This window comes from Silurus meridionalis, chromosome 27, assembly GCF_014805685.1.
Source record: "Silurus meridionalis isolate SWU-2019-XX chromosome 27, ASM1480568v1, whole genome shotgun sequence".
Taxonomy (NCBI): domain Eukaryota; kingdom Metazoa; phylum Chordata; class Actinopteri; order Siluriformes; family Siluridae; genus Silurus; species Silurus meridionalis.
Window position 1 is genome coordinate 7,924,429 of NC_060910.1, and position 15,853 is coordinate 7,940,281.

The following is a 15,853-nucleotide window of genomic DNA, read 5'->3' on the forward strand; positions in this document are numbered from 1 at the left end:
TGTGCGTAAACAGACCTTCCTACAGTCAAAATGTGTCTGGTTTTACATGAAACAGGCTCAAACATTTAGACCTGTTTTCTTGATTTAATTGAAGAGATACAAAATAACACGATGATTCTTTTACTATCATGTACATGATATAGTCTTGGAGAAAGTTCAAAATTTGTATATTTAAGATGAAGTAAAGTTAAAAAGAGCTAGGCATCAAGCTTTTTTTTTGCAAACAATACAACAAATGAGGGCATTAATGATTATATTTTAAATATATAATTTGTAGAAGGACTTTTAAAATTTAGTTTAAATCCTAATTACCTTGTGTGAGTGAACACTCATTTAAAGAAAATGTCTATGCCCATTTAGCTTCATAATAATTACACCTAGTGGTCATAGAAAAGCAACAAGCACTAATAGAGGCCATGGAGCATGAACCAGATGGTCACATTCTCGGTTTATGAACATTTTTAGTGAAAGAGGAGCAGTGACAGATAATAAGTTGCCAGGGTCACAGTTGGCAAAAATTAAACTCATTGAAATTTCTTCGCACCTTATGGAAAATCTGTGTTATTTATATTTGTATTGAGTTGCAGAATAAATTGTTGTCATAATGTACTTACAGGAGTTCCTGGTGGTCCAGGTTGTCCTCTCTCCCCTGGTGTTCCCATGTGTCCCTAAAAAATTTGAATTAGAGAAATACTGTATTAGAAGTATTAGAACGATTCTGAAATAAGTTCTGTTCAATAACTCAAACACAAATGACTAATAATAATATAATAGATATGACTAATATAAAACTTCTAAAAAGTTTTTTCCAGCCAATTAAGACTAGTTATTATGAGCTTTTCATTAAGTTGACCAGTTAATACTGTGAACACTTTATCAGTCTAGCTGTCATTCTAAAATTTGCACAGTCCGAAGCTGTGTATGCTGGAATAGGGTTTTCAAGGACAGATGAAGAACAGAATACTAGCCAAAAGCATTACATCACTAGCACTAGAAACATTAATGGGGTTGTTCATTAGTCAGCCAGACATACACAAAATGTCATTTTGTGTGTTTGAACAGCAAAACAAAAAAGTGCATCAAAAAGCTATTTTGTCCACACAGTCAAGTAAAATCTATGTAGTCAACTATCAATGGACATCATGTAAGTTTATGTCATATCAGTGTTTTTTAGGACAACACTAATTAATCAACTTTAAAAATTTCATTTAGACAAATTTTGTCTGTGGGATTCCGCATTGGAGTTGTTCTTGGTTGTTGGAATTGAATTAAATGCCAAACCACTTTTCCTCAGTGTGTACAGATTTCCCTATGTCTTGGAGAGGAAATGACTCATGATCTTTTTGGTGAAAAACAGCTGACCCAGCATTTTCCCACACTAAACCCACAAATGACCATTTCAACTGTGATTTGCTGAGTTATTACTGTATTGCAATTAATGAGAAGACCTGCATGAGTAAAAGAGATGCCCCTGAGAACAGAGACAGGATCCAGACTTACTCCTTACCATCGCTCCATTTTCTCCTGGTGGCCCTGGCTGACCAGTTTCTCCCCGATCTCCCTAAAAGGACAAACACAGGCAATAAACATTGCAATAGTTGATGTGCTCATTGTGCATGGAGACTAAACAAACAATATCACAAGACAATACAAAAACAATCTTTTGTGCAGAAATAACGAAAATTCATTCAGGAACAACATATGATCTGCTTGGATTAGGTCCTAAACAAGAGATTAACAACCTACTGACCTTTTCTCCAGGAAGCCCAGTCTCACCAGGAGGCCCTTTAAATCCCTCAAGTCCCTATTAAACATGATGACATAAATCATAAATCTACGAATGCTCATACAGTATATGCAAGCAGACAAAACAATTCAACAGCCAAATATATGTTAAAAGATAGAACGAAAGAAAAGATTACCCTATCTCCAAGCATCCCAACATTTCCAGTTGTTCCAGGCTCACCCTAGAGTGGACAGTCTAGTTAGCATTTCATGTACTTAAGATCATGCATATATATTTAGTGCATATAAACATGTTATTACTACTCTTTGATGTGTATAATCTGAAAGAGAAAATATACACATAAATATGAAACCAGAACTTACCTCTGGCCCGTCTGCGCCTGGTTTTCCAGAGAATCCCTTCCTCCCAGGCCTACCCTGAACAGAAAACAGAAATGACCTATAGCACTGGATTCTCTCCTTCTTTTAGCCACCTGGGCCTTTATGGCATCTTATTAGCTGTTGTACCTGACACCAACCTCCACCCTCACCCACACCCATATCAGCTCCCTGAGGGGAACAACTTACAATATACATACAGGAATAGAATTGTTGTAGCATAGTAGCATTGCGGTGTCAAGCTTGTGTCAAGCCTTCGTTCTCTGAAGTCAGCTGTGCTTATTTTAGAGCATGATTGAATTCTGTGCTGACAGCTAACAGCTAATGTTGAATTTCTCCTTCATCATTATTGAAATGTTCCTGTGTCTTCAGTCCATTTCAGGATGTGGTCAATTTAGTTTTGATTGAAGTAGATTTGAATATTGGAAGTGTTTAATGCATCATTACTAGTGATATATCATGCAAAGGTTGAGGAAATAATCAGATCTGGATTAAGACCCGTTTTCTATTAGGGTTTTGTTGAAACTGGGAAAGGTCCAAAGTTTAGAATTAAGAGCAGCTAAAGGAAATATGCTAAGGTTTAGCGCAATTTAGTAAAAGTCTATTCAGTTTGGGGAATTAAGTCTTGCTCAAACTTTTCCTTTTGTAATCACAAAAAAATATAAAAAACAGTTGAGTCATGATTACTGACATACTTTTAAGCAAATAATGATTAAACATTTCCATTGAAACAGCTAAAATAAAAGCTATTCTCTTAACATCTCATAACGTCTACTAACCTGGTCACTTATGCCATGAGGTTAAAACAGATCCTTTATGACTCTTATGGAAATACATAATTGCACTGCTGATTTTGAATATGAACTCTAATAAGACATGTGGTCTAAATTAGGACAGTCAAAGTATTCACTAGAGAAAGCTTCAATATCAATATTTTCTGGAGGAGTGGCAATCATTTTGATAATGTCTTATTTGCTATGTGCAGAAATAAACCTAACTATATATTTGAAGAACTAAAAAAACTATTAAACATGAATAAACATTCACATGTTAGAGGGCAAAATATAAGATATTTTTAAGCATTTTCATCAAGTTTGCTAAAACCTTTGGACTTGCAGGACAACACAATACTAAAAAACTCTAACTATACATTACAGTCTAGACTTTAAATGTAATGAGATAAAAAAAGATTAAAAAACCCAAAAACTTTTGATTAAATATTTACTCTTACAGAGTAGCTTACATTCCACTGTAAAAAAAAAAAAAAAAGAAGAAGAAAATCTGACATTTTAAAACTGTAACTAGTAATGAACTGCATTTATTGATGTTATGTAACCTCCCTGGCCACCAATACTGGGATAAATAATAGAGTTACCATATACTCATTAAAACTTTTATAGAAACAGTAATTTCCAAAGCAATCTCTTCTTATATTCTAATAAAATGGTTGGTGTTTAATAGCATTTACACAATGCTTAATTGTACCTTTAGCCATATGTGCACAAAACAGCTCACAAAAAGACTGGGTTTCACTTAGAAAATGTAAAAAACTGTCCTTTCCTACATTGTCCATGTGTTTTCGATTTGCACTTTACAGGTACTCCCCCAAGGAAATCACTTTTTGGAACCACCTTCAACATAAAATCTGCTTATGCTTTATATAAAATGCACAGTGAAACTGTGTTACAGCATTCCAAAATGGCAGAGAAATGCTCTAATAGCTTTTTTCTTAATCAACCTGAGCATGCTATACAGCAATAATAGCAATTTAATGCTGCTACATTTTAGAATAATGACATGATGTTTGGTAAGTGGGCTACAAACAGTGTACAAAGAGCACTCACCTCCAGTCCTAGGGGCCCGGCTGGTCCAACTGGTCCTTCATCACCCTGAGGAACCAGAATAGAACTGTTTTCCACGGCTGCTACACATTCCATTTCATGCTGCTACACATTTCATTTCATTTAATATATATACCTTAATATGTATATTTATTTATTTATATTTGATTTTTTTATTTTTACTTTAATCTTAACTTTGATCTTTTACTGTAAGCAACTGCAAACAAACAAGTTCCGTATGAGATCAATAAATTATTTTGATTCAGATTTAGAAGGACTGATTCAGTGAAACCATTTGCCTTAAGGACATTTATTAGCTTGTACAAAATCATGGTTTTAAATTATGATGGAGCCTCAGCCAGTTAAATGGTTTAAAAGTGCATATGTGAATGCTTTTTATGACAAGCTAGTCCACCCATGCCTAAGTCTGCACAATATCTATCCTCAGATGACAGAACATAGTGTCCAACTGGCACCCAAACAAAAGAATTCGTATAAATCCCATGATGAACAGTGAGTGTGAAAATCTAGTAATACAGGACTAATACCAGGACAATATCGCTTTGTGTGATAGATGGAAAAGGTCCAACCTCAAGTCCAGCTGCTCCTCTTGGGCCAGGTATCCCCCTCACCCCTGACATCCCCTGGAGAAAATATTTTGCATTTAGTACACCTGAGCTGCTAAAATTATTTGCTTGCAATGTAGAAATTGACAGCATTGATAGTATTTATGCTTAACGTTTAAAATTTTTGTTAGAGAACTGAAACAAAATTTTTATTTTAGAATAATTTCAGTCAGAATAAGCCGGAAATTGAAGTCATATTAAGTAGTATGAAAAGTTAATATTGGGAAAGTAACAAGTAACAAACCTTTGGACCTTCTGGGCCGTTCTGTCCTGGTGGTCCGATATCACCTGGAAATCCCTGAAGCAAAAAATAATAATACATTCATCTGCACAGTATAAATTCGTCTTTTACAGTATTTTATTTTACCATTTTACAATATGTTTTTTGCTTATTCTACTTATTAGCTACATCTCTTCTATCACACAACAGCCACCATGCAGGATTACAAAGGCTACCATGTGAACACTCTAAGACTTCTGAAGTCACAAATGTTTCAGTGGGAAGTGCAAACTGCCTTATGCTCATGATAGAAAGACATCATGAAGAAGTTTTGCTTCACAATCTTGCAAATATAGGGCGAATGCTTCTCTGAAGTGTCATGTAAGGGGCCCCTAAAAGTTATTTTTATTCAATGTATTGCAAGAATAAAGAGCTATCTATGCCTTTGAGTCTAGGCATCTCTGGAAAAAAACATGTTTGAATGCTTCAGTTACCTCTGGGCCTGGAGGGCCGGGCAAACCATCTGGCCCATGATCTCCAGGTTTCCCCTAACAAGACAAAACCGAGCATGATTTATGGTCACTTTTCTTTTGACCAGAAACATGTCATTGTGCTAATGACTAGGTAATGTTTGGTAATGACTTACCTGCGGCCCTGGTTTCCCCCGGATGCCTGGCATTCCTGGCAAACCTTGAATACCCTGACGTTTTCATCAATGAATTAGTTCACATTTGTTAGCAATGAAACACTTAATCAGAAAAAGTGGTGATAGCAGCCAACTTAAATACCTTGTCACCTTGGAATCCAGGCTCTCCAGGCTCTCCTGGCAAACCGATCTCACCCTGACGAAATAAAGAGCCAGATGTCACTTTCTACCCCTCTATTTAGGACTGTGGAGCGCATATGAAAGTTATGTAGTATCAATGGACAACTATGTTCGATTCTTAAAACACTAAAAATAACCCTGTGAGCTGGGAAAAAACTGCAGAAGTGTTGAAAGTAGAGTGTTATGAAACAATCTTATGGGCAGACAGGATTCTAGCCAGCTGGACACAGTAGAGCATGGGGGCAGGAGACACAGGAAGAAGCAAGTTTACTGGCTGCCATCTCGCTGTCTGAGCTTTAAAAATGGAAAAGCTTTGGGGAGGTGGGCATGACCGCCATGCTTTCTTAATCAAGTACTCAGCAACAACAAGTATCCCATTCTGTAGCCTGAGCTCAGCTGCCACACCTGGCAAACCACCATAATGGCCTCAAATGCTAAACATGCTTCATAAGAAGGGTAGAAAGTAGTTACAGCATATATTTATGGGTGGCTCTCAGGTGTGCATTCATTCGTCCATTTAACCCCAAAACACATATTTTGATTTTTGATTTTATGTATATGACCATTAAGTAAGACACTAAGTCTTTGGGTTTTCTAAGCATAAAAGTATGCTAAAAGAATGCTGCTGTTACAGGACTGCAACTTGTCACCAAGTACTTGTCACTAAAAAATATCTTTGTGTGTGAATTACCACAGCAAATTACATTAACAATTTAAAATGTATTAATCTAAAGCAAGGCGTATATCAATCATTATTTGAACAGCCTACAGCAAAACATCCTAGCAAGTGGAAATATCTTGGATATAGTCAATCATATCTAGTATTTCCTATTAAAAGATTGTAATAAACCCAATATAAGATTTTAAACCATCTCTATCCATTGGCAAATACTTTTTCCATTTGATCTGCCAATCAAATAAAAGCTTGTAATATGTCCATAAATATGTTTATTTATCCTATATTTGATTTAATAAAATATTCTCAAAAAATATATTTGAATATATGCAAGCTATTATATTATATGCAGTATGTATATTAGCTATTAAAGTGTATTCAAATCACCTTATCACCTTTCAGTCCGGGCTCTCCTGGATTCCCTGATACCCCCTAAAAAAAAAACATTCAAGCAAAGAATGAAAACTTCTTTCTTCCCTCAAACTAGAATCACAAAAATCATAAAGCTTCAAAGAGAGGAGCATTAATACATTAATCATTGTTATTGCTTGATGGTTTGGAGATGGATAAAATGCAAGTGTAAAAGAGGAGGCCACTAAGTCAAGTTTGCATGACATTTTTGTACCTTTGCTTAAAATTCATTGGGTTAGATTACACTGGCATGTGCAGAGTACAGAGCGAGAGCTAAAGTGAGACGTGCACACTGCTATTCCTAGATCCAAAAACAATTTGGTGATTAGAGTTCGCTCTCATGGAGGTAGATCAGTTTCACCTCATCATGAGAATTTTTGTGTGCTTATGTTTGTTCAGGCCTGATGTGTCCTCCTGAAAGAAACTCTAAGAGTTGCAGTTCAGTGAAGAAGAAACACTGCTTTATTGAGTTTTCCCCTTTAGAAAGTTTAAAACGTAAATGTGATTCATTGAAAGTCCATTTTAAACAGCTGAGATGATGTTTATTTAATCACCTTGGGACCATCAGGCCCTGGAAGCCCCATGATTCCAAGAGGTCCCATGTCCCCCTGCCAACACACATACATACACATACACACACACACACACACACACACACACACACACACACACAAAAACCACATGCAAAGCAAAGATCAGACTATGTACAGTTCTGTCCTGACAGTACTAACAATAAGTTTATTCTCTAGTCAAAAGTACACATTCCGAAATTTTACTTGCTATATTTCTGCTCATAAATAAACAGTGAGCTATTTTATTATTTAATTAGACATATACATCTATGTCCAGTCAGTTATCATTAGTAATTTGTATATTACAAATTTTGATAAAATGTTCTCATTTATAGCTAACAGGAAAATGTTAAAAGTAGACAAAATACTTTATTTATTTGAATGCACCTACGAGTAAAAAATAGCATTTTTATGTAAGATAAATAATCAAAGGCCAGAATAATGGAGGCTTATAGCTGTTATTATGCAGGTGCTAACAGTAACTGACAAACCTGTAGACAGATACAAAGTAGGATTTAACCTTTTAACATTTTAACCATTGACAAATTACTGTGGTATAAAAGGTATATAATAATAATAAAAACAAAAATCAACTTGATCGCTGTACTCTGTCACAACAGGACACGCTGCCATATTTGATTTAATTTTGAGCTGTAGAAAGTATTTTTTGGCCTCCGATAACTACACAGATCATATAACTGACAAAAGTTGAGCAGGTTTATGGCTGAGTTTGGAGTGTAAAAAGGATTTAGTAGTAAAATATGTAAAACCTGATTATAGAGTTCATACTTAGAGCTCAGAAAAAAAGCCTATATATACTCACAATAAGGCCAAGTACTCCACAAGGACCAGGTGGACCCAGTTCTCCCTAAAGAGAGACAAAGGCTCATTAGTTTCTAAACACCAAAGAGATAGTTCAAAGTTTGGCCAGAGTTGAGAGGTAAGGCGAAGGAGACAGTAGAGTGAAACAGGGGTGAAAGAGTCCAGTCTTTCTTCCCTGATAACAGAATAATCTGCGGCTCATATCTCCCCCTTGGACAGAAGGGTGCTGTGAAGCACAGAGAAGGATTTGTTGTGCTGTGTGCCTGGCCTGCTGCTAGCTGCCACTGCTACTTCCTCTTTTGCCAAAAGCATCCCCTGTGTGTGTTTTCTTTCTTTTTTATGTGATCTGAATGAAGGGAGATGGTTTGGCAGGCCATGCTGACTAACTCATGAATGAAGGAGCAGGATTGAGAGGAAAGAAGAAAAGAGGAAAGGTAGGGTTACACAGGGGAAATAAATGTCAAGAGGTTTACAATCAGTCAGTCGGAACATTGCTGTGGCATTTTCCATTAAAGCTCTATTGCATTTAAAATCAGGCTTACAGTAAGAAAAAATACTCTACTGTAGATGTGATTCATATGTATAGGAATGAATACATGTATTGTTATAGTATATGTAAGAAACGGATCATGCAGTGTGATTAATTTATTACATAAAAATGTATCTATATCTTTAACATGAACAAAAACAAGCCCTAAAGCATGGAGCTGAATGCAACACTAATATATTGGTTATGAAAAAGCTATTAAAAGTAAAATGATCCATCAGATGGCAAAATTATTTGTGTTCCAGTAGTGACAGCTGCACTTCTTATTACGAGTGTTTCCAGGGCTACTGTGGAGCTGGTGATATGGTGCTGACTGTCTTGATGTGTGACTGTGGTGGCACTTAGTGGTTGTGTTTATTGGCAAGTGATGGTTGCAGTGGTCAGTTCAGCTTTAAGAAGTGGTGCAGGACAAGCTGAAATGGGTTCAATAAAAGGTCAGGGAGCCCGCGTTTCACTTTAAAGCAAAAATTCCCAAAGCGAAAGTTTTTTCAGCAATCAAATTGTTACACTGTTATTTAACATTGGAACATCTGGATGCTTAACAGTTTTCGCCTACACTGTCATTTACAGAAACATCTGCAGTGTATAAGCTCTGCAGGTTCACATAGCACTCAAAGTTTAGGCATGTAAGCCCTATAGTGAAGATGGTTTTGCCTAAAGCTAAAGAGGCTGTTCAGTAGTCATACTTTTATTAATATCACTACATTTAATGAAAATCTAAAATGAACATATCAAATTAAATCCTTAGTTCTCTACTGCACATTTTTGCAATTAAGGCTTATTATATGTGAACTTGAGCCCATGATATTATATTGTTTTATCTGTCAGTTTTGTTTATTTAAGATACTTAAGGTTTTTAATAGAAGCTTAGTGCATACATAGATTTTTCACATTGTACCTGTTTCGTAATTGTAAGTAAACCTATAATTATTGTAATATTAAAATAAATAAATAAATAAAATATAAATATTGTAAGTAAAAAAATAAGACTTCAAAATGTCAACAAAAAAACCACCTTTTTTTTAAAAGTACCTTAAAGGTCTTGAAGTACTACGGACTTGTTACTGCAGACCACAGTTTATTAATACTTACTGGATTTCCGTCAGGTCCTGGTGGTCCTCGCTCACCAAAATCCCCAGGGAAGCCCTAAACACAGAAAAGGGAGGCACTGAGACACCAATATATTTACAACTGATCAGACATAAGGCAAAAATGTTGCCTTATTGACATACCAAGCTCTCCAAACTCTGAGGAGACACACTTCAGTCTGTCTCAAATTATTCCTGTTTCCTAAAGATTAGCACAATATTGCAAGAAAGCCATGTAAAAGCTTTTACCCAAGGTAGTTTTCACCAAAAAATAAACCCTATTTAGTATCATATTCTCTAGTTGAATTCTAAGGCCCATCCTGGGAGCACTGGTTTTAATCAAGCAACACACCTTGGATCAGAAACCACTTAATTGCAGTGCACATTTAGGGAAATTTACCCCTGTGTCTCCAGTCCACCTACATTTTTGGGAAATGGAAAACTTCAGAGAAACCCAACTGGATGCAGGAAGGACATGCTCAGAAACTCCACAAGGGACCAACAGTAAAACGAGCTCAGGATCGAACCAGGAACTGTGTAAATGTGAGATGGCATGGGCAAGCTACTGCACTGTAAGTCGAATTACATAATTGTCCCAGACTGATGGAGGCTCTTGGTCCAGACCGCTGTTCTTTTTAAACACTTACGTTCCTAACTTGCAGTACAAAACATCCCTGCATTTGAATACAAAATACAACAGCGGTTTGAGCAAAAAATTTAAATGCCTTTAACAGTACTAGTGTTGGTTGCCAAGGTGTAACTGGAGTAGAGGGGAAATACTGCATGTTCAGCTTTAACTGACTTTTCAGCTGATCTTGGAGTTGCAATACAAGCCAATACACACACTGCAATGACACAAAGAAAATCTTATCCTTTGTTGAATCTGAGGGAATATTTTTATATACAGTAACTATTTTTCTCTCTCTCTCTCTCTCTCTCTCTCTCTCTCTCTCTCTTTCTATCTATCTATATCTATATCTATCTATCTATCTATCTATCTATCTATCTATCTATCTATCTATCTATCTATCTATCTATATATATATATATATATATATATATATATATAAAAGCATGTATAATTCTCTAAAACACTTAAATGTACTGTGACTTGTGGTGAAACACTAAGCCTTGTGGTTAAGATGCTCATTTCTGTCAGCCATACAGGAAATACCATTGGCTGTGTGCTTCCTTGGGCTGACAATGTGCATGGAGAATGAGTAAGAAAGCGAGATCTGCTGGCAGCAAGCTTTCATCTCCATCTACTATTTCTTTACTTACAAAATAGAGCTGTGACGTCACACCGAGGCATTTGCTGGATGTGTGTGGGCTGAACGCAAACCACACAGAGCGCTTTGTCTCTTAAGAAACATTTCTTATAGCACAGGAATATCTCAGGCACCTTTCCAAGTTGTAATAATATATTATAAGACATTTACCCAACTTTGAGCAACTGCTTCTCTGATACAGTTACAGGATTAAAGAACTGATGATGATCTGGGGTTAGTATAGAATTTTATCTAAATGCAGAAGGAAATACTATCCATTTTTAAAACATGCACTCATAATAAGATTGTCATGGAATGTCTGCTGAAATGAAAAGGAGAGAGTGCTGTACAACTTTTTTCTGCCAAAAAACAGAAGGGGATAGATAAGAAAAAATGACCCAGTTTTAACCAAATTAGCCCATGTGTACGATCAAGAATGAGGAGGATAGGTTCTCGGGATGACTCATGCAGAAAATGTGAGCATGTGATGCTATATGAAAGATTGCCCCTTCTTCTTTGTACTTTGAGTTCACATCTGGATACTTAACAGTTTTTTCTCCACAGTGTTGGATAAAAACCTGCAAGTTCTCATAGTTCTCTCTAGTTAAGCTTTTTTTGTTGTTTTTTTTTGCTCATTTCTCATTTCATGCACTTTAGCCCTATGGCTAAGATTCTTAAAACAACATATACTTTGTTAATTGACCCAGACAGCATAGAGGCTGTAATCTGCTTGGCCATCAAGCAATAAGACTCAGCTGTCTCAGCAGTCTATGGACTGATTAATGGTGATTCCTTGGGAAGACATATAGATACAAGGAAGTCATTTTAAGCAGGGAGATGCTGTATGGCGTATGAACACACACACACACACACACACACACACACACACATGCACACGCACGCACGCACATACAATTGCACATACACAGACAGACACACTATTCAACATAAGCTTGTAGAGAGAGGATGGTGAGAGAAAACTTTACCGGCCTACCCATCTTGCCCTTCTTCCCAGGAACACCAGGAATACCCTGTGTAAAGAGAGAGAGAGAGAGAGAGAGAGAGAGAGAGAGAGAGAGAGAGAGAGCGATTGAGAAAATGTCATGAAAGAGCAAAGAAAGTCAATTAATCAGTGATCATGGTGAATAATGTAATGTACAGTGAGGTTGTGTTGAAAAGTGATTTCCTCTCTTTTCTGCACAAGAAAGACTCTATCAGAGCACAGCATGCTTGCTCAATCCATGCATGAAGAAAGGGGAGTTGATCTGGCTAATCCATGGCAGACCTTTTTCCAGCTCTTGAGTGGCCTGTAATTCCCGCACCGCAGGAATTCTGCCAGCTCAAAAGCTGTGTGCAAATATTGGAATAGTGACGAGTGCCCACCTTTGCTGGGAGGGTCTGTGCGGTTTTAGTTCAGCATACCCTTTTTTTGCAAGGCTTTTCCAATCAGCATGTGCGACTTGGCTATTAACGCTGCCTGGACAAAATGAGTAAAGTGCTTATGGGAATAAAGCAAACCACAAGGTTTTCTTCACTATTACTTGCCACTTTCAGCTCCAGGGCACTTCACCGCATGTTTCTGGAGGAAATTAATTTCTTACTATGTTATGGTTGGAGTTAAAATAAACGGTTGCAGTATCAGTGATTTAGTGTCTCAAAATTCCAATAAGTAGGAAAATTGCAATAGAGCAGGTATCTCTGTGCTGCTGATAGAGTCATGTGCATGTCTTGTTAGTAAATCATTAAAGACTCACTCTTTCTCCATCAGGTCCTGGGAGACCAAAGAGCCCTGGGATTCCAATGAAGCCCTATAAAAGGTGAGAACAATAGAAATGTTAATGTGAGTGGTACTACTGTCTGGAGCAACACTAAAGCCTCAGATGAAGTCTATAGAAGTCCAGCACAAAGCCTCAGTGGATGGCGATTCTTCATGAAGACCTAGGCCTTGAGGCAAGTGTATATGCCCATGGACTGCATGGTGCTGGCTTCCACGATGTAGTCCAAGGGCACATACCCTCACGCCAGGGATCACTGAGGCTGGCAGCTGGGTGGCACTGGGTTTAAAGACACAGCAATGATGGTTATGATGACTTCATGACTGAACACAACAAAATGTAATGAGAAATGACAATGCAACCAAACAAACTGTGCAGCTATGCATCTTAGTATAATTAGAAATGTAGTCTTTATGTTGTAAAATCATAAAGTAAATCTTCCTCTGAACTAATCTTCCAAACTGTGTGTGCATGCTATGTATATATAAACATTTAATAATGAAGGCTTTCTATATAGATATAAAAGTAATGGACTTTGACAGGAGCAACTCCATCCAAAAACAACAAATGTATTATGTATATACTCTTGTGCATCTTTGCCTAACCACAATAGATTGCTGAATTATGGTTTCCGGCCTTCTCAGTTTAAATAATACAGTGTTCTAAAAAAACTTAAGTTTATTTAAACGGGCTGGAACTTGCTAATGAGTAGAAGCTGTTTATGTTCTAGCTATCATTCACAATAAATATCTTCTATCACAATGGGTTAGAAGTTTAAAGAACACAGAAAATGTAGAATAGATTGAACACAGCATTTGATATTACTGTAACATGAAATTCAATTTAATACATTAAAATTGTCGTAAACAAAAACAGCAAAAACTTAAAAACTGACTCTGCTTGAGTTACTCACCCGAACTCCTTTAGGTCCTGCATTTCCTATTGGCCCAGGCAAACCCTACAAAATACAAAACTGTGAAGAAGCATTTTGGGTTTTCAGCTGAAATCATTTTCAGCCATCTCCACAATGATTACAATAATGTCGCCAATGTTATTAATTCCACATGTGAATTAATGAATATTGTTCTGCAAATATCTATTATAATTATTATTGCTTTTGTTGTATTTGTTCTTAGAATTATTATTATTCACTTTTCTTTTCTTTTCTAGTTAAGTCACTTGCCAATACCCATCCAGTTCTCCCCTATCATATAACCACTGCTGTACCACTGGGCTTTCTCTAAAAGACACATTTCTACAAACTGCTGTGTTATAAGGCAGTGTAACACACCTGGAGGAAAGTGCTATCTGACCTTTTTATTTACAGTAAGCTCACATACAGAGCATGGCCATTTTTTTCTTCCTTGACTCCTTGCAATGGGTGGCTGGGGCTTTTTTATCCAAATGATTTGTGACCACAATCTCATGAGGAAATGGCAAATGTTTTTTCTGTTGTGCTCTGTTGAGCCATGACAAGCAATTTAAGTAATTAAGAAAAAATCTTGGCAGCTTGGGAAAACCCTTCATGTGCACACTACACTATCACTGACAATGACAGCTGATGTCTGATTGCAAAAATTATTTAGATATATCACTGTTTCATGACTTGATCAATGAAAGACATTCACTAGTAAAGCATTTGGTTAAATTAGAGGATAGCCTAGAATTAAAACATACATTTACATATAATTTTTTTAGTAAAATGTATTTAAATGTATGATTTACACCATACTCAGAATTCAAGCGCAGTGCAATTGACTGGGTTTTCTCACACCGCCAAACATTTCCTTTGTCATATAGTTATCAGACTAACAGCTTATAAATGCTTTATGTTTTAATATTGATGCAATTCCAATCCATGAGCAATACAGCAATATCTGAGAACTAATCAAGCTTGACAAAGCCAATGCTGGTCTTAGCATGCTGTAATGAGAAACATAACTGTGTTGATGAAGCATGTCGAAATTGTCTGTCTTTTAGCAATGTTGGAATTCAAAAACCAGCAGGGTCTATTTAACAAGAATAGACTGATAACTATAAACTATGAACCACATCTCCAGCCATGTTTCCCTTACTTCCTATCAACATTGCCTCGAGTTCTATATAACGTCCGTTCAAATATTTACAAAATCCCACTAAGCAGCCAATTCAGGCAGGCCACAATGTAAATGAATGAAGCTCTGAAACACTGAAATGTTATAGTGTAGTCTTGGTGACGATGGTAAACCTCGTGGATGTGAGATTGCATATGGGGTCAGGTCAATAAAAAAAAAGACGTTTTTTTTGGTCTGTTCTACATTTCCCACATGGTGCTCAGGTGAATTTAAACAAACTCCAACTGTCATCACAAAACTGCATATACATCTAAACTGCAGACAGCAGTGTGCCAGAGCTCCAGCTGGGCTTTGTAAAGCTGGTTTGATAATCGACGGAGTAGTATTGTCCAAATTTGTGATTCCTTGCTATCATAAACATATGAACTAACCCAAACCACTGTGCCAGATGTGCAGAGTTTGGAGTCTATAGGGATAATCCACAATGCGATTTATACTGCTGAGAACTGCTCAGCTATGTGTGCAGGAGCCATACAAACTGCTCAAACAAAGTTCCAAAGCTCAGGACTTTGATTCACATGTTGCCTTTTGTTAAATTTAAGATTAGGCATGATGGGGTGTAGTGTCAATTTTCTTTTGTGTTTTGCTTTTCTTCCCATGAGGTTTGGGTCCAGGATTGGTGCATGTAAAGAGCTGGTGGCTTTGTCTTTTGCCTCTTGTACAGTTTTACTGCAAAAAATTTTAAGACTACTGTACGAGCCAGCAGCACATCAGGAGATTTACTGCACCTGCCTGCCAGGATAACCTTTGGCACCCGAGTTTCCTTTTGGCCCTTGCACCCCCTGCAGAATGGTAAAGAAAGTGAAGACAGAGTGGAAATAATGAAAATAATATTAATCACAATAAATATATGAGGAACAATCCATTTATTGGGAATAATAAATGATGAAAAGTATAGAAGGTCTGAGAAAAGCAATTACAGCCTTTTTCTCTGTAAAATAAT

General features: G+C 36.7%; 1 protein-coding gene across 1 annotated transcript in view; it reads right to left on the reverse strand.

Annotated features, from left to right (window-relative positions):
* col27a1b (collagen, type XXVII, alpha 1b) overlaps window positions 1–15,853 on the reverse strand; it is a 69,140-nt gene that overhangs the window by 23,014 nt on the left and 30,273 nt on the right. Inside the window, exons 9-27 of the mRNA XM_046841773.1 lie at window positions 15,639–15,692; window positions 13,710–13,754; window positions 12,776–12,829; window positions 12,008–12,052; window positions 9,758–9,811; window positions 8,120–8,164; window positions 7,279–7,332; window positions 6,701–6,745; window positions 5,600–5,653; window positions 5,458–5,511; window positions 5,306–5,359; window positions 4,836–4,889; window positions 4,556–4,609; window positions 3,969–4,013; window positions 2,110–2,163; window positions 1,923–1,967; window positions 1,751–1,804; window positions 1,508–1,561; window positions 615–668 (exon numbers count right to left, since the gene is read on the reverse strand). Coding sequence (XP_046697729.1) covers window positions 615–668; window positions 1,508–1,561; window positions 1,751–1,804; window positions 1,923–1,967; window positions 2,110–2,163; window positions 3,969–4,013; window positions 4,556–4,609; window positions 4,836–4,889; window positions 5,306–5,359; window positions 5,458–5,511; window positions 5,600–5,653; window positions 6,701–6,745; window positions 7,279–7,332; window positions 8,120–8,164; window positions 9,758–9,811; window positions 12,008–12,052; window positions 12,776–12,829; window positions 13,710–13,754; window positions 15,639–15,692 — 972 coding nt within the window. The remainder of the gene's footprint in view (window positions 1–614; window positions 669–1,507; window positions 1,562–1,750; window positions 1,805–1,922; window positions 1,968–2,109; window positions 2,164–3,968; window positions 4,014–4,555; window positions 4,610–4,835; window positions 4,890–5,305; window positions 5,360–5,457; window positions 5,512–5,599; window positions 5,654–6,700; window positions 6,746–7,278; window positions 7,333–8,119; window positions 8,165–9,757; window positions 9,812–12,007; window positions 12,053–12,775; window positions 12,830–13,709; window positions 13,755–15,638; window positions 15,693–15,853) is intronic.